Source organism: Megalobrama amblycephala, linkage group LG20 (assembly GCF_018812025.1).
Source record: "Megalobrama amblycephala isolate DHTTF-2021 linkage group LG20, ASM1881202v1, whole genome shotgun sequence".
NCBI lineage: Eukaryota > Metazoa > Chordata > Actinopteri > Cypriniformes > Xenocyprididae > Megalobrama > Megalobrama amblycephala.
This window is the reverse complement of record NC_063063.1, coordinates 13264744-13287598: the sequence shown is the minus strand read 5'-3', so window position 1 is coordinate 13287598 and position 22855 is coordinate 13264744. Positions and strand designations below refer to the sequence as shown.

Genomic DNA, 22855 nt, shown 5'->3' with positions numbered 1-22855 from the left:
CTCCACAGGCTCTTTTCCTGAGGATGGAGTGTGTGCTGCCAACCAGGGGCCAAAGCAATGACAAAAACATCCTTCCAGCCCACTACCTGCCCTTGTGGCCTTGTCCCGTTCCATACTACCTCTTGTTTGCAGGAAGGCCATGTTTCCTGAGTGACAGGGATTTGAGGGAGATCGGGGCTGGACTTTTTATATTCTCAATAACACCTTTTTCTTTGTCCTTGCTTATACATTACATCAGGTGCATTAAGAGCATTTGGAGCCATATCGTATTATAAACTATTTCTAAAGGGACAGAGGAAAGATTTGACCTGGTGAGTGAAGGTGATTTAGAATAAAATATTATTTGGCATAATATTGATTTAAATCTGTACAATTTAACGAAATAGTAGGAAATATTCAATTTTTTGCTTCTCTTGAGTCTTTATTGTTTTAAGAACAGCGTTAATGACTGTGTAAAATGTATATTTAATGACAAGATGGTTGTTTTATAGTGTGAATAGTGTGCTAGTGTTAGGGGACAAACCAACTTAATGGTGGTTGTTCATTGTTGATGAGTGTTGATTGCCTCTTGTCATGACTGAATGTATATGGCAGCCCTTTTTAGTAACTGAACATGTTAAGCTCAGGAAAAAAATGTGTCTTTAAGGGTACAACAGCTTGTCACTGAATGACGGTACTCAAAAAGGGATGACTTTGTACTTACCCATAAAAAATGTACATAACCTTAGTAGTAATATGTATCCTTAAAGTACTAGTATTGAACATTTTGGGGTAAATAAGATACAAATATGTCAAATTCAGTGTATTGCTTCAGTAACAAGCGGTTGCACCCCTAAAAGTACAATTTTTGCACATTTTTATGAGAGTCTAGGTAGTTGATGCTTTGGGAAAATACTTGATATATGATGTTTTGAATGACATGTCATGTCATGTGATTTAAAACAACAGTTTCTTTTATAATTATTTTGCATGTATTTTATATTTTATGAGCTTTTATGGAATATTTGTACTTTTAAAAATGTATTTGTCAGACGGATTTAAAAAGGCAAAATGATGATGGATGCACATTGTTCATTAAAGGGATAGTTCACCAAAAAAAAAAAAAGAAAAAGAAAATTCTGTTATCAAAATAAGGTCATACAAGTTTGGAAAGACATGAAGGTGAGTAAATGATGACAATTTTCATTTTTGTGAGAAATAACATTACAAGTTTCAAACTTTCAAGGTTTCATTTGTTATTAATGAACAATACTTCTACAGTGTTTAATATGTTAAAGGGTTAGTTCACCCAAAAACCTTAATGTTATGAAAGGACGAGAATACTTTTTGTGCACCAAAAAAACAAAATAACGACTTTATTCAACAATATCTAATGATGGGCGATTTCAAAACACTGCTTCATGAAGCTTCGAAGCTTTACAAATCTTTTGTTTCGATTCAGTGGTTCGGAGTGTGTATCAAACTGCCAAAGTTACGCCCCCCAGTGGTGAACCAATTGAAATTTTTGAAACACTTATGACCTAACAAAGACTCATTTACTGAAATCACGTGACTTTGGCAGTTTGATACATGCTCCAAACCACTGATTCAAAACACAAGATTCGTAAAGCTTCGAAGCTGGTAAGGTTGAACCACTGTACTCACATTAAAAGAACACTCCACTTTTTTTGAAAATAGGCTCATTTTCCAACTCCCCTAGAGTTAAACAGTTGAGTTTTACCGTTTTCAAATCCATTCAGCCGATCTCCGGGTCTGGCGGTACCACTTTTAGCATAGCTTAGCATAGTTCATTGAATCTGATTAGACCGTTAGCATCTCACTCAAAAACAACCAAAGAGTTTCGATATTTTTCCTATTTAAAACTTGACTCTTCTGTAATTACATTGTGTACTAAGACCGACGGAAAATGAAAAGTTTTTACACCAATATGGCTTGAAACTATACTCTCATTCCGACATAATAATCAAGGAACTTTGCTGCCGTACCATGGGTGCAGCAGACGCAATGATATTACGCAGTAGCTGTGACCCCCCTGCTTGCACAGGGAGCGTGCCTTTACAACCATGGAGACATTTGTGAGAGGCGTGGCGTAATATCATCGCGCCTGCTGCACCCATGGTACGGCAGCAAAGTTCCTTGATTATTACGCCGGAATGAGAGTATAGTTCCTAGCCATATCAGCCTAGAAAATCGCAACTTTTCATTTTCCGTCGGTCTTAGTACACGATGTAACTACAGAAGAGTCAAGTTTTAAATAGGAAAAATAACGAAACTCTTTGGTCATTTTTGAGCAAGATGCTAACGGTCTAATCAGATTCAATGAACTATGCTAAGCTATGCTAAAAGTGGTACCGCCAGACCCGGAGATCGGCTGAATGGATTTGAAAACAGTAAATCTCAACTGTTTAACTCTAGGGGAGTTGGAAAATGAGCCTATTTTCAAAAAAAGTGGCGTGTTCCTTTAACTGTTTTAAATATGTCTTTAATACCTTTCTGGGCATCTGAAAGTGTTAATTGGAGTGGCAATGAAGCCTCACTGAGCCATAGGATTTTATCAAAAATATCTTAATTTGTGTTCCAAAGATGAACGAAGGTTTTATCGGTGTAGAACAACATGAGGGTGAGTAAATAATGACAGAATTTTCATTTTTGGGTGAACTAACCCTTTAAGATCAAAAGTAATATATGTTAATGTACAGTGAACTAATATGAACATTTATTAACCTTTGTTAACTAAGATTAACAAAGGTTAATAAATGCTGTAAGAATATATTGCACATTGTTAGATCATGTTAACAAATGTTATCAATATCCCTCAGAATCTTGAAATATACACTTTATGCATCAATTTCCATGTATGCATTCATTCATTCCTGTGATTATTTTCATAAATACTTACTACAGGGTGTAGTAAAAGAAATGATTAATAAGCTGATAAGTGAGCAATGTGTTGCAAAATCATTACATGTTTGGAACACGCCCTGTTTTATTTTGAGATGCTTTTTTCCACGCCAAGGATCTTAGTAACAGACTGAGATTTCTCACTAAGCCTCTCTTGATAGATTTACAACTCATCTGATGCATCATCAATTGTTCTTGATCCGCCAACAGCATTGTCATCGGAGCATTAGACAGTTACAATGAGGGATTCTCATGGTGGGAATACCTTTCAAAAGCTGTCCCTAATTAAAGCTGATCATGTCTTTCATAAACGAGGTCAGAGACTGTACTGTTCCATGTCTCTCGGGTTTAGTTGCATCTCTATCTATTTCCAGCTGACCAGCTGTGATGGAAGCATGCCGATGGGACTCTCAGATTTAGCCAAGACGGCCGCCTCAGTTTCAGTTCCCGCCCCTCCTCTTCCCTGACATTAATCACTCAACACCAAGTGTGTGTAGTTGAAATGTTTGTGTGTGCATGTATGAACACCCTGAGGTGACCTCGGCCCAGATCACATCATTAGCCGTAAATCTGAAAGCACACACAAAACAAACACATTTAGAGCACATTTGGGCTCACCGTATGATTTACACACAGATGAAATGAGGCCTTACGCAACACCTGTCCCACGACCACCCCCCCCGCACGTGAGCGACGCAGCCATAGACTGCTCCACTTCCATGACTGTGAAATGAAGGCGCTAATTGAGCAGCCTATCTTGCCAGGCTGCGAATTCCCCTTGTGCTGATTGTTGATATGCCCCTTGGGGGTCTGTAAAAGTGGCAAAAGGCCAGAGAGAGTCTTGGACCTCCACAATGAGATCACCAAGACTTGGATCAGTTGAGTAATGCCACTCATGTGTCATGCCACAGAGTTGGACACTTGGATCTCATGTCCTCTATCTCCAACAAAGCCTGTGAGCAGTGGGTTTCGTGCCGCTGAAAATTAGAAAAGCCCCCCAGGAGCTCCAGGTCTTTCCCAATGCCATGCTGACATGCAAAAAGAGGTCTTTTCATCTGGTTTTGCAGGCTGTGACTTACTTAAAGGTATAGTTTACGCAAAAATGACCGTCACCGTCATATCATTACAAACCTGTACGACACAGACAAAAGAGGTGTTTTAAATTTGTCCATACAATGAAAGTCAATAGTGTCCGAAACAACTTTGGTCTCCATTGACTTTAAGTGTATGGATAAAAACGATTATTATTATTATTCAGACTGATAATGGTTATGAATGCCATAAACAATATTCTGATGACCTGGATTTAGCACTAAGAGTGTTCTGACTGTGAAAAGAGATGGCCATATGATGATACCTTTCTGTTTCACAGTTAAAAATGCAAAAACAAGCTTCTCAGTAACAGCTGTTAAGGATTTTTAAGCTTTTTGAAATCACTTAGCAGAAGTGCTCAGCACACAAATGAGCTAATACTGACTGCTAACTTAATAACGTCATTATTAACAATGCTTGTCTCCTTTTAAGATCGCCAAACAGATTGCATTAAAGGAATGGATGTTTGTGTGTAAAATCACACCAGCTGTTCTTGGTGGAATGTTGGTTTTTAATCATTTTGAAAGAATGCTAAAGTGTTAATCATAGCGCTAACTGCACTGTAAAAAATTTTTTTCATGATTTGTTATCACAACAATTTTGTCAAATCAACTTAGATAATTAATGTGGTTCAGATAACTTAATATTTTGAGTTTCTGTTGATTAAATCAATCATTGTATTAACTCAAATTTGAACAAATTTTTTTTAAGGCAACCAGGTAACTTAAGTTAAACCAACAATTCTTTTTTACAGTGTGTGCTCAATAGAGTTTGTGATCTGGGCTCTCTTTAAGCTCAATGTGCATGTGCATAGCCACACATTTTATCATTTGTGTGGGCAGTCTGTTAAAGCGGTCCCAAGTAGTGTCTTTCATTCAGTGGGTTTTGGAGCGAAATGCAGTGAGCTATGCAACAGGAGCAGGGCATGCCAGTTCCATTACGACTCTGTGACTGTCCCTCTGCTTGTACAGTGTCTTTGGGGTTTCCCTGAGCCGCCGCAGGCCTGGCTCTTGTTTTTATGAGTATGACAGTATCTCTTGGATGGACTTCACACTTAGCAGAATGGCAGCACCCAGCCATGACACTAGATACAAACCTGGCATCGCATTTTTATAGCATTTTATTTCATAAATGTTTTTTCTTTTCTCTATTTTGAGATCACGTACATGTTCTCAGCCTGGTACAGATCTCATGTGGCAGTTTCAGTGCTCCAGTAAGTGAGACGTCTGCCAGACTTAAAACAGGTGACATTTTTTCTTTAACTCTATCTTGTAAACAGAGTGAAGAGGGGTAAATAGAAAGTAAGGGGTGCAGTAAGTAAAACATACTAGGCTTACAGTTTATAGGGCAAAGGTGCAGATGTGTGATTCAACACTTTAAACCCAATATCAGACTTGCCATTAAAGTTTGTCAAATAAATTTTTTTAACTTTAATTAAAATAATATTTAAAAACAGAATGACATGAAAATTAAGATGGACTTTAGTTTAGAGAAGCTGTGCAAAAATGATTTTATTGCTTTTAATCCCATTTCATTTTATTAAAAAGACTAAATGAAACTAATGATCAGCATTATATCATGTAGTAATGTGAGTTAACAGTGAAGGTTATAAAAGTAACTCACAACAACATAAAGTAGGATCTAGAATATTTAAAGGATTTCTGGATGCCTTCCAAAATAACAGATTTCTTTAGCAGATGGTTCTCTGTATTAACCCTTCTCTTATCTAATTTCTTGTGCATAAAAGCAGCTCAACACGTGCACATCTTGTATAAGTCTTTCTGAAAAACTAATTTGAGGAATAGCAAATTTAAAAATAAATAATAATTTTCACTAATCAGCGTGTCCTCTAACCTACAGTACCCTAAACCTGATCCAAGACTGCAGAGCAAAGGCAGGCAGACTGCCGAGACTGACAGAGCTTTTTTATTTTTAAATTATAGTGACACAGCATATAGCAAAATCTACTGAACATCCCTGGCCTTATATAGCTTCTATAAGCTGACAACTGAGAATACAGAGTGCTACACTTTGATATGTTCCCTGTAAAAATGTATTCTTGGTCTGATTGCTATTTTAACTCTCTAATAAAATACAACTATTATAATCATATAGTTGAGGCTCACTTCAAATGAGTGTTTTGGCATCTCTAAAATAATACTTCAGTCCATTTTATTCTCAAAATCTCACCATATCACTAGGAAATATTCTTGATAGCTAAATAATAATACTCTAAAATATCACGTATTCTCAATCCACTGTCAAGGTGACAGAAAAACTGAGGTGTAATGGAAAATATTGGAGCCAAACGTGAAGACACTTCACCTCAGGATCCACTAGAGGGACTCTCACTGTACAAAGTATACATAGCTTTTATATAAAAAGGTGTTTGTAATTTTTATTTACAACTAATATTCCCTTCAAACTGATGTTTGACTTCATTAAGATAGGATTTGTTTTTTTAACAGTCCAACTAGTGTCCAATTTTATGAGAGAGTAGGCCTATATGAAGTTTGGTGTTTGGGGTTTTGTCAGGTAATACTGTATGTTCATCCTCAGTGGACATGCGTCTTCAGTCATGCCATACCAAGAGGACTGTAAATAGTACGAGTGGAGTTAGCCTCAACTGGCCTCTCTGTTGCAGCTATCGCTAATATGGCTAACAGCTAACTTCCTACCACTCTAAATTAGACTGTTCAGTAGTTCCAAATCAACCCAGACCCAGTAACCCAGTAACTAAAACCATAAAATAAATGTGAACTGAAATAAAATAAATAAAAAAAACCTTTTTTTTTTTAAAATAATAAATTATTTTATTTCAGCTAGTCGCAACATTTGGCATTTTCATTTAGGCCCCGTTTTCATTTTAAAAGTCATAAGTTTTGCTACGGTTATGCCTGTCGTTTATACTACGTCGGCGTTTTTGAGACTTTTGAAAACGCTACAGTGCCCATTTTAGTTTGAAAACGCCAGGGTTGCGTTTCAGTATAACGTTAACGGACCAAAACGGAGACTTTTGAAAACGATGGCGTGGCCATCCTTAACGACCGTGTGAACAATAACATGGAGACTGAATTGCAATCTTTGCTGGTTTTGTTGTCATTTTTAGCAGCCATTGTGCAGTTAAACTCGGCATTTTTTTAATACTGCAGCTGCCTACTGTACCTACTGTTAACACTTGTATGCGCATGCCCAGTGTGCATGATCAGTCATGTGACATGCGTTTTCAGTTGTGTAGTGCAGACTCACAGAGATCGTTTCTGAAATGCTGTTGAAACGCCAGTGTAGACGAGGATCAATTTCATTTTAAAATGCCGCTTTAAAACAAAAACGCAGTAGTGTAAACAAGGCCTTTAAGTTGAAGTTCTAAAACAACTAAAATTATATAAACAAACTAAAAATGAATAAAAACTATATATAGACAAAAATAAATAAACTGACAAAAATACAACAAATTACCAAAACTTTAATTACAACTTTCACTAAAAAAAAACAGAATATATATATATATAGCCTATAGAATTCAAATTTTTACACAAAAATTACAATAGTAGCCTATATCAATCAGTGCTTCAATGAATAATTACACTGTAACTAAGACACCTTTAAATTAAGAGTAACCAATAATTGTGTAAATAGCATATTAAATATATATATATATATATATATATATATATATATATATATATATATGAATAACATTTTTAACATATTTATTATAAAATAAAATGGGGGGATTTAAAGATTACATAGCTGAAACTGAGAAGAGAAAATTATTATTGTGAGATGTATTAAATTCAAATGGCTTACTATGGCTTGAAATTTTATTGGCAGATCATTGGACTACTTTATAAACACATAAAATAATGAGGCAACGTAAGGCACAGTTTTAATTTAAGCAGAAGGTGGTAATATATTTGTGTTTACAAATCCATCTTGAATTACTCACACTATTCAGACCGTCTGTACACCAAAGCTGCTGTACAAGGCACTTCCCAACTTTTCCAAAAAAGGTTACGACAGCCAAGGCTGACGTTTCATTTTTGTCCCCTACCCATAATGCAATGGGGCACCAGACGAATGGAGTTGATGTTGTAGTGGGGCATGTAACTCTCAGCGCCACTGGCTCTGATTTGCATGCTCAGAATAAGCCCAAAGGCATCCAATTACACAGCTCTCATGGATTGTTTGGTGTCACTTATCATCTGTTTGAGAGATATGATGATTCTGCTCTTCACGTGTAAAAGGATAGCATGAGGTTCTGGGCCCCTTTTTTTGTGAAGTGTTACTACTCAAATGGTGGGAAGATCAGCACAAACCCACTTAAAATAGTGAACCTCCTCCCTTTTTGCACGCTAGGCTTCGGGACCCCTACAAGGTCCGTCACCATAGTGCAACTTCTTTCAGGATGAGCACATTCCCCTCAGTGATTTATGAAAAAGACACAGAAGCACTTTTTCTGAGAGTGAAACATGATCCTAAATTATTTATATGTGAGAACTTTATTCTCAGAGCTTTAGTTGTACTGGTATTCATGATATTTTATTTGATAAAAGTTGTGTGAGGTAGCATGATGCAGGCTCTCTCTCTTTTTTTTATTTTTTAAACATCCTCTTTAGAAACATATATAAAGATTAAGAACCTCTGGTTTAGCAATAATACCTTACTAATTTGCTCCATTAGCAGCCCTCTCTCTGACCCTTTCAGCTGGTCTTCAGTTTCAGAAGCTTGGAGCAAAACCATGACAAGTGTACGAAATTCCCCATGAAGAAACCCGAGGCTCCCTGTACCTTCTTGTCATGCATCTGATTGAACTACCAGCTGCATGTTTGCTCCTCCCCATGCTCAGGCCTGATGGGAGTGCGTGCATGCGTGTATCTGTTGCCAGCTGGGAACAATATCCTGATGCTGAATGAGTGTGTTGAGTAAAACTCCAGCATCAGTGATTTTGTTGCCAGAGGAGCACCTTGGGCATCCTGTGCATGTGTCCTCAGAGATAGAGCTTCCCTCATCCTGGTCTGCAGCGCAAAGATGCCTCAGAGAAACTGTGGTATTGCGCTAAGTTCATGTCTTGTATCTGTATAATCTAAATATTCCACTCTCATTAGTAGGCTAATAAATGAGTAACATCTTAGGCAATTATGTTCTGCAAGGCCAGTAATATATTTCAAAGTCAGTAATTACTTTACTGACTCTGAAATATATTATTTATATAAATAAAGCCTACTTATATATTTAAATATGCACAAAAAATACTCAAAAACATCAGAGAAAGTCAGTTTTCGACTACATTAGTATTCTTCATAAGGTGTTGTGTTCATGATTGGCCACTGGGTGTCCGTAAATTCAAATTAAGGTTGTGTTTTCTACAATGTCCAGCAGAGGACGCCAGGCCCAATCCAGGACCTTGTCTGTATTTGTTACATGCATGAAAAAGAGCAGAAAGTCATGAGGTTAAATCTGGAGTCTTTGTGGAATTCAGTTTGAGCAAATGCTGTAATTTTGTTTGTCCTTTGATTGCTGTTTACTGCTTACCGGAGGAGGACCAAAAAACTTCTACAGTACTACTACAGCGAGTGGTTAATTATTAGGCAAGTCCATTTTCTGATTATATATTTTTCAAAGCACAATTTACCAATTTCAAACCACATTAATCTTAACAGTTACTATTAGGACTGTAATTGTTAGTGAAGGAAGGTTTGTCTTAAAGGGTTAGTTCACCCAAAAATGAAAATTCTGTCATTTATTACTTACCCTCATGCCGTTCCACACCCGTAAGACCTTCGTTAATCTTCAGAACACAAATTAAGATATTTTAGTTGAAATCCGATGGCTCCGTGAGGCCTCCGTAGGGAGCAATGGACACTTCCTCTCTCAAGATCCATAAAGTACTAAAAACATATTTAAATCAGTTCATGTGAGTACAGTGGTTCAATATTAATATTATAAAGTGACGAGAATATTTTTGGAGCGCCAAAAAAACAAAATAACGACTTATTTAGTGATGGCCTATTTCAAAACAATGCTTCATGAAGCATCGGAGCATAATGAATCAGTGTGCCGAATCATGATTCAGATCGCGTGTCAAACTGCCAACGGCTGAAATCACGTGACTTTAGCGCTCCGAACAGCAGATTCGACACACTCACCCGGTTCCAAACGAGATATATCGCCCTCCGAAGGGCACTTCGGAGTGAAAATAATCATGGCCGCCATATTGAAGGGTCGTTCCAAACCGAAGTGCTCAAAACTGGCCACTTCAAAGGGCCCTTCGGAATGAAGGATTTCAAAGGGTACAACTGATGGACACTTCGGACCCCCATGATCCTTTGCACAGGGAAGTTAGATGACCATAAAATCTTGAAAGCCGAGGTAAAAAAAATGTGAGATAACAGTTTACACCCGTAGACAGAATGAGTACCGGAGACTCCGATTTCGACTTCGATTTTACCTATAATGTTACCTATACCTATATGTATAGTATTTTTCTATACTACTGTAATATTTATACGAGTTAGATTTGGTACATTATTATGGTCAAAACGACATTGTACTTTAACAAAAATACTTTACAGCTCCTTTTATCAGTCCATTCAAATGTTTCAAATACATAGATACAATATACATGGTGCGATAAACCTAAAATAAATAAATAAATACACTAACGTTAAACAAGGGGCGCAGCTTGCACAATTTACTCCTCTTTGATTGTCTCGTTAAGATGACGCAGAAGTGCGTTCCAAATGAAGAGTTGTTTTTTGACCCCTACACCCTTAATCCCTTCGAAGCTCTCACTCCGGAGGGTAAACCCTTTGAAGGGATTAGGGCATAGGGATGAGCCCTTCTGAATGGAACGCAGGGACTGATTCATCTGTGCTCCGATGCTTCCTGAAGCAGTGTTTTGAAATCGGCCATCACTAAATAAGTCGTTATTTAGTTTTTTTTGGCGCTCCCAAAATATTCTCGTCGCTTTATAATATTAATATTGAACCACTGTACTCACATGAACTGTTTTAAATATGTTTTTAGTACCTTTATGGATCTTGAGAGAGGAAGTGTCCATTACTCCCTATGGAGGCCTCACGGAGCTATCGGATTTCAACTAAAATATCTTAATTTGTGTTCTGAAGAAGATTAACGAAGGTCTTTCGGGTGTGGAACGGCATGAGGGTAAGTAATAAATGACAGAATTTTCATTTTTGGGTGAACTAACCCTTTAATTACTCACCCTTGTGTCGTTCCACACCCGTAAGACTTTGTTCACCTTCGGAACACAGATTAAGATATTTTTGATAAAATCCGAGAGGTTTCTGATCCCCAAGTGAAAGCAACGTAATACCATCATTCAAGATCCAGAAAAGTAGTAAAGACGTTGTTAAAATAGTCCATATGACTACAGTTGATCAAATTTAATGAAACTACAAGAATACTTTTTGTGTGCAAAAACAAAACAAAAATAATGACTTTATTCAACAATTTCTTCTCTTCCATGTGTCCTACGCTGGTTATGTTGTAGGCCCTGTCCCAAATGGCACCATAAACCCTCATGGTCTTCCTCTGAGCCTAAGTAGAAGTCCTCTGCTTAGCGTGCAGGCTTGCGGGCTCAGCATCAATGGCGTATAGCGGACACACGCATGCAGTGGCCATTGTAAGTCCACAAGACCGAAATTTAACATGAGGTGTGCCATTTGGGACAGGGCAGTAGACTCGCTCAAATGCTGTTCGCTGTTCAAATGAGGGTACTTTCTAACCTCTTCACACAATCTCTCGTCTATGTAGGCCTCCGTTGTTGCTGTAGCTTGCATGTGTTCCGGTCTGTTCTGTTTATGCAGTTTTTCTTTGACTCTCTTGTGAATTGACACCCCCAGGGCACAGTTGCCAGCTTGTGGATAAACTAATTACTGCAAAAAATTAAATGCGCATGTGCAACGTCTGTACAAGTATGCGTGGTTTCAAAAATCCGGCGGTGCGGGTACAGTACACATCACGCACACTGTAAGCTGACCCTTCGTGTACGCATAAAAAGTGAACTATACTTTGGGCTTAACCCCACTCCTAATCCTAACCCTTCCCCCACACTTAATCCTAAACCTACCAATACTAAGGGGTAATAATTTGGCGGGGGTCAGAATTCGGCACAACACCAGCCCTGGAAGCTCTGCTCGTCGCTTCATAACATTAAGGTTGAACCACTGTAGTCACGTGGACTATTTTAACGATGTCTTTACTAATTTTCTATACCTTGAATGTGGTAATTATGTTGCTTTCTCTTGGGGATCAGAAACCTCTCGGATTTCATCAAAAATATCTTAATTTGTGTTCTGAAGATGAACGAAGGTCTTATGGTGTGGAACGACATGAGGGTGAGTAATTAATTACAGAATTTTTTGGGTGAATTAACCCTTAAAAGTGAAAAACGCCTTATTAGAGATTTTTTCTACAGGTAAAATTGGCCAAAAAAGAGATTTAACTGACAATGAAAAGTCCAAAATAATGAAATGCCCATGAGAAGGATACAACACTCTAATTAAGGCATGACTATCAGACAATTAAATGCTATGTTAATAACACTCAGCAGGGTCACAAAAAACACAGAAAGTACACATATTAACTCCAGCAGGAATTGAGCATCACCCAATAAACATTTTTAAAAATGTTGTACTACAACATTACCTAATTACAGCCAAAATACAAAATATTGTGAAAAGTTGTAAAAAAAAAAAAAGAAAGAAGATGTCTTGTGTTTTCTAGGTACATTACCTGTACAGAAAATTCCACCAATCAGAGAGCAAACAAAATGTGCCAAAATAACTCTTTAGCTCCGCCCACTCCCATGAAGCACCGTAAATGACGTAATCAAGTTGGTCTCCTATACGATCTCAAAATACTTAAACTTTTGAATATATATATATATATAAAATGAGTGGTTCTGTATTTCTCCTTTTTTCTTTGATTATGCTGTTCACAATGCTGTTTTGGGGCTTAAGTTGTACCTTTGTATTTTTATATTTTATATTTACATTTATATTTATATTTCTGTTTTTCATTTACTTTTTTGCTTCAAATCAAAGTTTGTAATGTTATGATTCACCTCATAGCTGATTGGTTTGGTTCATGGCTTATTCAATTCAATTCAATTCATGTTTATTTGTATAGCGCTTTTCACAATACATATCGTTTCAAAGCAGCTTTACAGAAAATGCATGTCAACATTACAATTTAGTAATCTGTTATCAGAGTAATCTGTTATTTGTTAGCAGAGATGAATGGAAAAAATACTCCCGGTCGGAATCAAAGCTGCTGAAAAAGTGGGCTGGCACTGTTTCACTCTATTGCAGTGATCTCATGTGAGTGACAGTTTGTCCCGCCCTCAAGTCTGTAAACACGTCATCAGAGAAGAGAATAGATGTTGCTGCAAGGGAAAGGGGACGTTATTTTGATGAAATATTATGAGAGCACATGAACTTATAAAGAAATAATGTTAGAAATTGTTAATTTTGGATTCATGGTGATATGGTGAAATTTATGTATTTTATATCGTAGAATAAATTGCCAGTGTCTGCAGGGTTAGACACCTTCAAAGCTACATGGAAAATAATTATTTGATTTCAGCCATTTACAAACAAAACTTGCAGTCAAAATGATCTATGCATTTCTGCAATTCTTTAACTGCATGCTGGTGACATTGATTTGATATTTGAAGTCAATCTTACCAGCAAGATGAGGTGATACACATCTTTATTAAATAAGCTAAAATGCTTAGCTTATTAATGTAGGATGTTTGGTAAGTAGTTGTTTCAACAAAGTTTTCGAGTAAGTGCATGTTTGTATTTATTTACAGGGTGTGGAGAAGGCTGGGTTCAGCATGTCAGAAGATATCAACACAGAGGTGTTGAGCCAGTAGGTAAAGAAGCAGGGATTAGTTCTCTACCTCAACTGAGAGATTTCCTCTATGCATACAGATGGTGAGTGTATGTGTGTGTGTTTCTTGATTGACTTCGTCACAGTACCTATTGAGTCAGCTCTCTGAGTCATCCGTTTCAAGGTTGCCTAGAGACAGCGGCGGGGAAATGTTTCCTATTGCGCATTCGCTGATGCTTGGCTTCGATATTTATTCAAGCACTGCAGTAAGAGGGCAAGAGAAAATAATTGATGCATTTCACATGATTGCATGGATGTTCGGCCATCCGTAAAAAATGTTTACCTGCGGATTCTGAACTTAACTTGTTTTTCATGCTTACCGAATCAACTTCCCAATAAAACTGATGTATGGTGGGACTCAGTTACCCTGAATCAGTGTTTCCAATGTTTTCTTGTGTCACGTAGGCCTACCTCAACAGCACACCAGTAAGGCTCAAGTATCCCTTCATAGACACCAAACCATAAATGTACCAATTCTGACTCATATTAAACTTGACATCATTCAGCGTATTTAATTAATATAATTAAAATGGCCTTTTTATATTTATAAAGATTAGATTTTTTTCAATTTAAGCTAAAATCATTGATAGTATGAATAAAAGTCAGACTCACTAAGTAGCTTAATCCCAAACCGTTTCAGATTTTTTATTTTATAACTTCATTTAGTTTGATATTTGATTGAGACATGAGACACGAAAATAGGAAAAAGAGTTGTATTGTGAGACAAATAAAGTGAACTATTGCAAACAACCTTGTTAAACAAAGTATTTTCCATAACCTATTTCATATTCACAAAATGTACACATGTTAATTTGTTTTCTTATTTTAATATTTTATTTTAATCTTTGTTTCTATATATATATATATATATATATATATATATATATATATATATATATATATATATAATAAGTTCTTTTATAGGTTTGACCAAGCAAATCTAAAAAATATTTTGGAGTCCCTGAAACTGGAATCTGCTTAAGAGGTTGGGATTTGGGAATGACTGCTCTAATTGAAAACATTGTTCCTTCTCAGTAATTCAAAATGAGAAGATATCAGGTTTCGAAGTTGTTTCACCCTCTGCACTGAGGCATCATTTAGTAGCCTCACAGCTAAAACAGTAGCCATTTTAATTTGCTCTCTGTGTCTGGAGGAAAGTACAGCATGATGCTCCTCCCACAGGCCAACACCCCCTCAGAACACTTCTCTTATGTAAGACGTCCTCACCAGTGAAAAGAAATAAGCAAGTCACACTCATAAACCTCAGATGCAGTTTGAATTCTGACATTCAAAGCTGAAAACACATTAATATTATTTTTCGAATGAGCACAACTCACAGGAAAGCCAACTGAACTTTAGGAAAATTGTGTAAAGCCTGTTCGGTTCCAACAGTGTGTTTAAAGATAGATCATGAAGTGGTTTTACAGGTTTCCTGTGAAAAGAAACATCGTGTTGCTATACAAATATTTACCACTACCAAGTAATGCATAGAGGCTGGTGTGTGTGCAGCTGAAGACAATATTTCCTGTTTTGACACACACATCCACGTTAACAAGAAAACAACCAACTCTACAAAGCAGGTGGAGACACCTACTGCACAAATTCATGCCTTCTGAAGCTGCGAGGCATCCCCTTACAGCTGCAGGATTAGTCAGTGTTGACCTGCTTTTCTCTCAAAAGCATGACATTTATTATTATTATTATTATTAATTATCAGTGGTTATTAATGGTTTGCATGGTCTGTATAATGTTATGAGATAAATGGTTCATATTACACACCATTTTTGCAAGTCATCTTCATCGGAAATGTGAAAATAAAAAAATGATTTGCTTTGTTATTATGTATAATAATTATTATATACTAATATTATTTAACTATTATAATGTATTATTTATAATATAGACAGATTTTTTGCAGATGTTTTCTGTATAAAGATGTGATCTGATGCAGCATTTCCTTAGCTGCTCAAGCCAAACGGACATAACAGGCTGTACTTTTCCCCCCTCTCGTCTGACCGGCTTTTCGGTCATGGAAAAACTGACTTGTCCCCCACTTTCCCCTTTTATGACGCTGCGTGAGTCAGGCATTAATGCACTGGTTCCTGGCTGCTGTTTTGTCCAGTCAGATCATGTGTGATGACACAAGTGGCAGTATGACATCAATGGGTGATACATGAAAATATCATCTATTTGCTCACATTTCAAATGAGATTAGGATATTAAAAATGTGTATAAGCACTGAAACTAGCTGGTCTTTTTTATCATTGTGTAATTGTGAGGAAGTAAAACAAAGAGCATTATTAGCATAATGATATTAGATACCAGATCATTTTTGGAATAGTGCACCGAAATGAAAATTCTGTCATTATTTGCTCACCCTCATGTTGTTCCAAACTCATATGATGCAGTAGATGCAGGATGAATGTTCACTCTGATCTTTTCAATACAATGAATGTGAATGGTGACCAAGTACACAGTAAAATCCCCATCAACTCTGCTCAGAGTACATATGGGCCCTCTCTAAATAGTGTTAAAGTAACACTGAAGCAGAGTTAAAGTTAATGATATAATTAAGCAATTAATAAGGCTGTGACTGAAGTCAGTTGTAGTTCTTGTGTTTCTCTTTTCTTCAGTGATTTTGCTTGTTAACAGCAGGTGTTCATCACTAATGCACAATCATCACTTAATTAATTGCTTAATTATCTCATTAACTTTAACTCTGCTTTAGTGTTATTTAAACACTATATAGAGAGGGACCATATGTACATATGCAGAGTTGATTTCGCTGTGTATTTTGGTCTTTTTTCCCCCTCACAGATATGACTCCTAAAAACTTGTAATATATTTCATTGTTGTTTTTTTTTGTCATTTTTGAAGTTTTATAGCCAGTAATTATCATTTATTTTTGTTATATGATAAAGAGCAATGTGAACATTCTGCTAAATATCTCCTTTTGTGATCCAACAGTAGAAAAAAACATCAGTAACACTTTTTTTAGTGTCATTGTTACACATGTAGTTACTGTAGTAATAACTGTATTTAACCCTAAACCTATAGTAAGTACATACAGTTAATTATTATTACTCAGTACTTAAATGTGTAATTACACTGTAATACTGATACCTTAAAATGAAAGTGTAACCAAAAATCATACAGGTGTGGAAACAACATGAGGGTTAGTAAATGACAGAACTTTTATTTTGATGAACTGTCCCTTTAATCGGTAGTTTACATCCTCTAAATCTTCAACTCAACATTCATTCAGTGGAAAAAATTACCTTTGGCTTCATTTAAACACTGTCCTGTGTGAAGAAACATCAGGTGTGCAGAGCAGCAGAGAAAGGCTCCATGTTTAAACAGCTATTTTTACATTTAGCCTTGAAGGCAGCCAACTGTAAGCTTTGGGCCTTGATTGAGCAATGAAACGTTTGTTTACTAATCAAAATAGTTTGTGTACATGGTTTCTTATCACCCTAAGTTCTCATCAAACACCCCATTAGGCTTTTAACAATGTTTTCATTTATCATTTAATCTTACAAGCTCCCCTGACTGGAATGTAGCGCTTAGCATGTGGTTGCTAATGAGTGACTTATTTACTCAAGGGAAATGTGAGCAGGACTTTAAAGTTACCTCCGTGTGGAGTATGCAAATCAAAGACTTATCTTGAAATATAACACAATGGTGTACAGTTGTAAACTATACCTGTTGCGGTACTTATATCAGTACTACCAAGTGCTGATAAACTAAGCTACTACTAAAGTGAATACCTGTGTGGATTTGATGAATGAATGTTCAGGTGTTCTTTAGGTGTGTTTATATAGTTTTTATGCCTGTTTGTGAGCTTGCTTTTGTATGAGGCTGTCTTTGCTTACAGGCAGATTGTTATCAGTGTAAGTGGTGTATACCGGAGGTTCCACACTAAATAAACTGAGGGTTGGGATAGAAACTGTTTCCATAGCCTCAGCATTGAGTCCTTGTACACTAAACCGAAGCAGGGAGTCAGTTTTGCCCAACCTGTGTCCAAACGCTGCTCGACCAAGGCCATCAGTGATGTGGGGGAGGGATCATTTGAGCTGATAGCTGCTGTGAGTTAAACAGGTGTGAAGTGTACTTATTCCCAGAAACTGTGAAACTGTCCTGTTTGTTCCACACCACATGTAATATGTTTAGAGTGTCTTTATATTATGTGACAAGATCAACAATCCATCTATACTCAGAATTATGATGTTTTCTTTTTGTGCTTCATGCAACACTGTACAATTAAAAACACAACTGATGATTTGCATAAGAGCAAAAAATGCTGGCGCACTTAGAACAGGTTCGCTGTACCCAGGTACAAAATAAACACGTCTGTGTTTGATCTGTCTGATACCACAGTTTATAAAAAGGGTGGTTCTCTGCACACATCCACACTTGTACAAATAAAGGTTCCAATTAGAAGAGTTTAAAAGTCTGATAGAGGTTCCACAAAGGACTTTTTATTTTCTAACATTTTGTTCTTTAGACAACCATGGTTCTGGTGCTTTATATATCCTCACAGGCTCAAGTAACATTTTTGTTTTTGACACAAATTAGAAACATGTTCCTAGAAAGTCATACCATAGAGAGAGAGAAGAGGAAGGAAATGAGCTCAAAGTGTTAGTTCATCCAAAAATGAAATTTCTGTCATTAAGTACTCACCCTCATGTCTTTTTTTTTTTTTAAAAATCCAAGATGTTTTTTTATCTCTCGAAAGCAACGAAATTACCACATTCAAGGCCCAGAAAAGTAGTAAAGACATTGTTAAAATAGTCAACGTGATTACAGTGGTTCAACCTTAATGTTATAAAGCGACAAGAATACTTTTTGTGTGCAAAAACAAAACAAAAATAACTTTATTTAACAACTTGAGCTGTTGTCATACGCATGCTGACGTAGTGAACACAGTGCCGGCTTCCGTGTTTACGTCCCAACGCCGGCTCAGTATTGGCCGACACCTGTTCACGTGATCAGCACGACACATGCGTGTGATGCTGACGCAGGAGCCGGCCAATAATGAGTTGCCGTTCTAACGTAGAACACAGAAGCCTGCTCTGCGTTGGCTACGTCAACTGCGTATGACAACAGCTCAAATTGTTAAATAAAGTTATTTTTGTTTTGTTTTTGCACACATCTCTCGTCGCTTCATAACATTAAGGTTGAACCACTGTAATCACGTGGACTATTTTAACAATGTCTTTACTACATCTCTGTACCTTGAATGTGATTCCGTTGCTTTCTATTGGAGATAAAAAAAAAAAAAACTCTCGGATTTCATCAAAAATATCTTAAATGGTGTTCCAAAGATGAGCGAAGGTCTTACAGGTTTGGAACGACATGAGGGTGAGTAATTAATGACAAAAATTTCATTTTTGGGTGAACTAACCCTTTAATCACAATCAATTTTTAATCTATAAATGTTTCTGCCAAATTTAATTTTTTTTTTTTAAAAGGAGTTAATTTACAAGTACCTCCTGTAATATATGTTCCCTTAGTTTTGAATAATTGCTTTAATAAAGAATGTAGAAACCAGTACTGGATCCTAATGTCAAAAATAAAAAATGCTGATATAATAATATTAACAACAATAATAATAATGTCCGGTCCCACTTTATATTAAGTGGCCTTAACTACTATGTACTTACATCAAAAAATAAGTACAATGTATTTATTGGGTTCATACTGAATTGCAAAACACTTTTGCTGCTATTGAGGTGGGATATGGGTAAGGTTAGGGAAAGCTTTGGTGGTATGGGTAGGTTTAAGGGTAGGGGTAAGGTGTAAGGGATGGGTCAACAGTGTAATTATAAATGTAATAACATAAATTAATTACAGATGTAATTACATGCTGGTATTTCTAAAATATAAGTACAATGTATCAAATGATTAATTTAAATGTAAATACACAGTTAAGGCCACTTAATATAAAGCAGGACCTAATGTCCAAAGTACCATATAGCACAAGAAGGCATCACAGTAAAGTAAAGCTCTGAAAAGTGCTTTATGATATGTATGCAAGGCCCATTTGAAATGCAAAGGTTTAGGCAAATATTACGCACCGTTTTAACTTGATAAAGTGCCATGGAAATAGTAAAACCTATCAATTCAGTCATCTGCAGGAAACACCATTGCAATGTCTGCATATTGCTTTTTTCTTCATAAAAAAAGCTAAATAAACGTATTAGTTTATCAGTGGAAAATCCCCACTAATGTAATGCACCAGAGTAGCCTATGTGATTTGCATTGTTAACAGCTCCGCAGCTTTAAAATAAAAGTATAGTGCTTTTAACCACCTGCAGCAACAGCAGCAGTATCACAGACCGCTTTTATCATCATCTGAAAGCGTGAACAAAGTTTCAGATCTCTATTTCCGATGCTTGCGCCAGATCATGGGTGACTCGAGAAGAAACGGGTCCCTCCTTTGATTGGCCACAAAAGCGCTACGTGGACATCGAGCAGCAACAGGTAGAGCGCGTGACCGTTATCATTTCATTCTGACTGCGGCTGTCAGGACGACAACAGCGCTTCACGTCAGCTAATTATCGCTCTCCGCAAGGCTCTTATCGCGCAAACATCTTCTCGAGTTTGGTGGAAATCTATTTCGAGGTAAGCAAAACTTTTTTCCCCCCCGAAAGCAGGGATGATTGATTGACAGCTTTTAAGACAGCAGCGACAACGTGTAGTGACGATGTGGATGTTGCTCACTTGATGAATCTAGTTCACTAGCATGGCTTAATATTATCAATTTCATTTTCACTTTATACATGTATAGGATTATAGAAATTTGTTTTTACAATTAAACTCAGTTTTTAACTAGTTAAACAGGGATATATGAGATGCTACCAATATAGGGAAGGATATTACACATTATCCAGAAGTATGTCTTCAAATCTAATCATTTGCTGCAGGATGCTAAAACAAGTTTAACCTTACTTATTCTTCATATATGCCAGCATATTTTCAGCATCCACATTATTAAAGCCATTCATACTGATATATGATGTTATTTTTGCATGTTCATTTCCTCAAATCAAATGTGAATGATAATATTCTAGGGCCTACACCAGGGTGTGGGTGAGTCAAGTATGAAGTCCAAAGGAAAGGGGTCAAAGCGGGGCAGACAGTCTTGGGCAGAGCAGGACGACCCAGACTTTACACTGGAAACCGAGCCAGGTTCCAGCGAGCAGGAGGGTTCAGAGGCGTCCGTGAGGCTGGGTGGGACGTGGAGAACGCTGAGGGGCGAGGGGCATGGTCGTACCCGAGTGGGCGCGCGTCGCAGGCGCCAGCACGGCAACGCTAAGGAACGTAACGTCCGCAGGCTGGAGAGTAATGAGAGAGAGAGGCAGAGGATGCACAAACTCAACAACGCCTTTCAGGCCCTACGGGAGGCCATTCCTCATGTCAAAACAGACAAGAAACTTTCCAAGATTGAGACTCTGACGCTGGCCAAGAATTACATCAAGGCCTTAACCACCATCATCCTAGGCATGTCGAATGCCTGCCTGCCTCACGCAGAAAGTCACATGGAGACTAACGCCTCCCGGCTCCTGCAGTGCTATCAGCAGCATCTACAGGAGGAGGGAGAGGAAGACCTGTCCAACTACCTGAGCCACATTCACAGCTTCAGCCAGGGCAGCTAACACACACTGCCACAGAACAGACTCAGTGAGCACTAAATGACAAGTGTAAATATGTGCACGCTACATGCATGATGATGAATACCAGCTCCTAAGACAAACAAAAAGATCCATTTGAGTTTACAAGCTAAAGCTGGTCCATAAATAGGCTCATTTATGTACAGAATATGCACCGTTTATGTAACAACATATTGCCCACAAACAATGTGGATGATATTTGACATCATCTAGCTAATTTGACTCTTTGGATTATGAAGGGGCACAATCTGCTGGTTTTTAATGTAGTTGACCCAAAAATATTACAAAAGAAGATGCCCATTGTGAAAGTTAATGGGGTTCAAAACTACACCGGACCCCCTGACTTTCATTGTATGGACGATAAATATCATCTTTTGTGTCATAGAACTCTTACAGCTTCATACAGTCATAAAGCTTTGGAACATTTTTGGGTGAACTATCCTTTTAATAGGGTAAGCATTTAAAACAAATGCAAAGCTGTGGAACAGATTTCATATTTATTGAGGACACGAACCATGCACATATGACACTGAGAGGATTTTACTGTACTCAAATAATGACTCCACTGTCTTTACCCTGTTATATGTCTACATTTAATAATTTAAAACTATATTATCTTTTTTTTTTCTCTCATGCCTGCATATAATTTCTTTATATGTACAGAAGCAACCTTAAATAATGCCCATAAAGGACATCACAATGCCGTTTCACATTAGAACCATTATTACTCATAAATAATCCAAATTTATACATCCACATGTACAACATAGCAGAATAGGAATAAAACTGACTATTCATCCTGATAAAAACCATTTGGAAAGATTTAGTATAAATACTGTTACTTTCTGAAATTTGTGCTGCCTTTAAACATAATTATACCACATACACGTCCATGTATGAATGAAATATGCTGACATCCTGAGAAAAGAAATGTTTCGCAAAATTGTCTTCACATTGCCACGCTAAAACTAAATACAGTGTCTGAATTTACACTACCATTCAAAACTTTGGGGTCGGCAGAATTTGTTTTGGAAAGATGCCCGTCTGCTTAAATTGTGAAATATTATTGCAAATGAAAATAACTGTTTTCTATTTTAATATATTTTAAAATGCAATTTATTCCTGTGATGGCAAAGCCACTCTTCAGCGTCACAAGATCTTTCAGAAATCATTCTAATATGCTGATTTGGTGCTCAAGTATTGTTTTGTATTATCAGTGTTGTGCTGCTTAATGTTTTGTAGAAACCCTGATACATTTTTTTTTCCGG

General features: G+C 37.0%; 1 protein-coding gene across 3 annotated transcripts; it reads left to right on the top strand.

Annotated features, from left to right (window-relative positions):
* The first annotated feature begins 166 nt into the window (after positions 1–166).
* On the top strand, positions 167–22760 carry bhlha15 (basic helix-loop-helix family, member a15). Of its 3 annotated transcripts, none has more exons than XM_048171651.1 (3): positions 167–311; positions 13835–13958; positions 20988–22760. In XM_048171651.1, the coding sequence occupies exons 2-3, from the start codon at positions 13956–13958 to the stop codon at positions 21570–21572; spliced, it is 588 nt and encodes a 195-aa protein (XP_048027608.1). In that variant the 5' UTR covers positions 167–311; positions 13835–13955; the 3' UTR covers positions 21573–22760. The 3 variants fall into 3 exon arrangements, with proteins under 3 accessions (XP_048027608.1, XP_048027607.1, XP_048027609.1); XM_048171650.1 differs by lacking the exon at positions 167–311 and adding an exon at positions 2551–3986; XM_048171652.1 differs by lacking the exons at positions 167–311; positions 13835–13958 and adding an exon at positions 19759–20538.
* Positions 22761–22855: the final 95 nt, after the last annotated feature.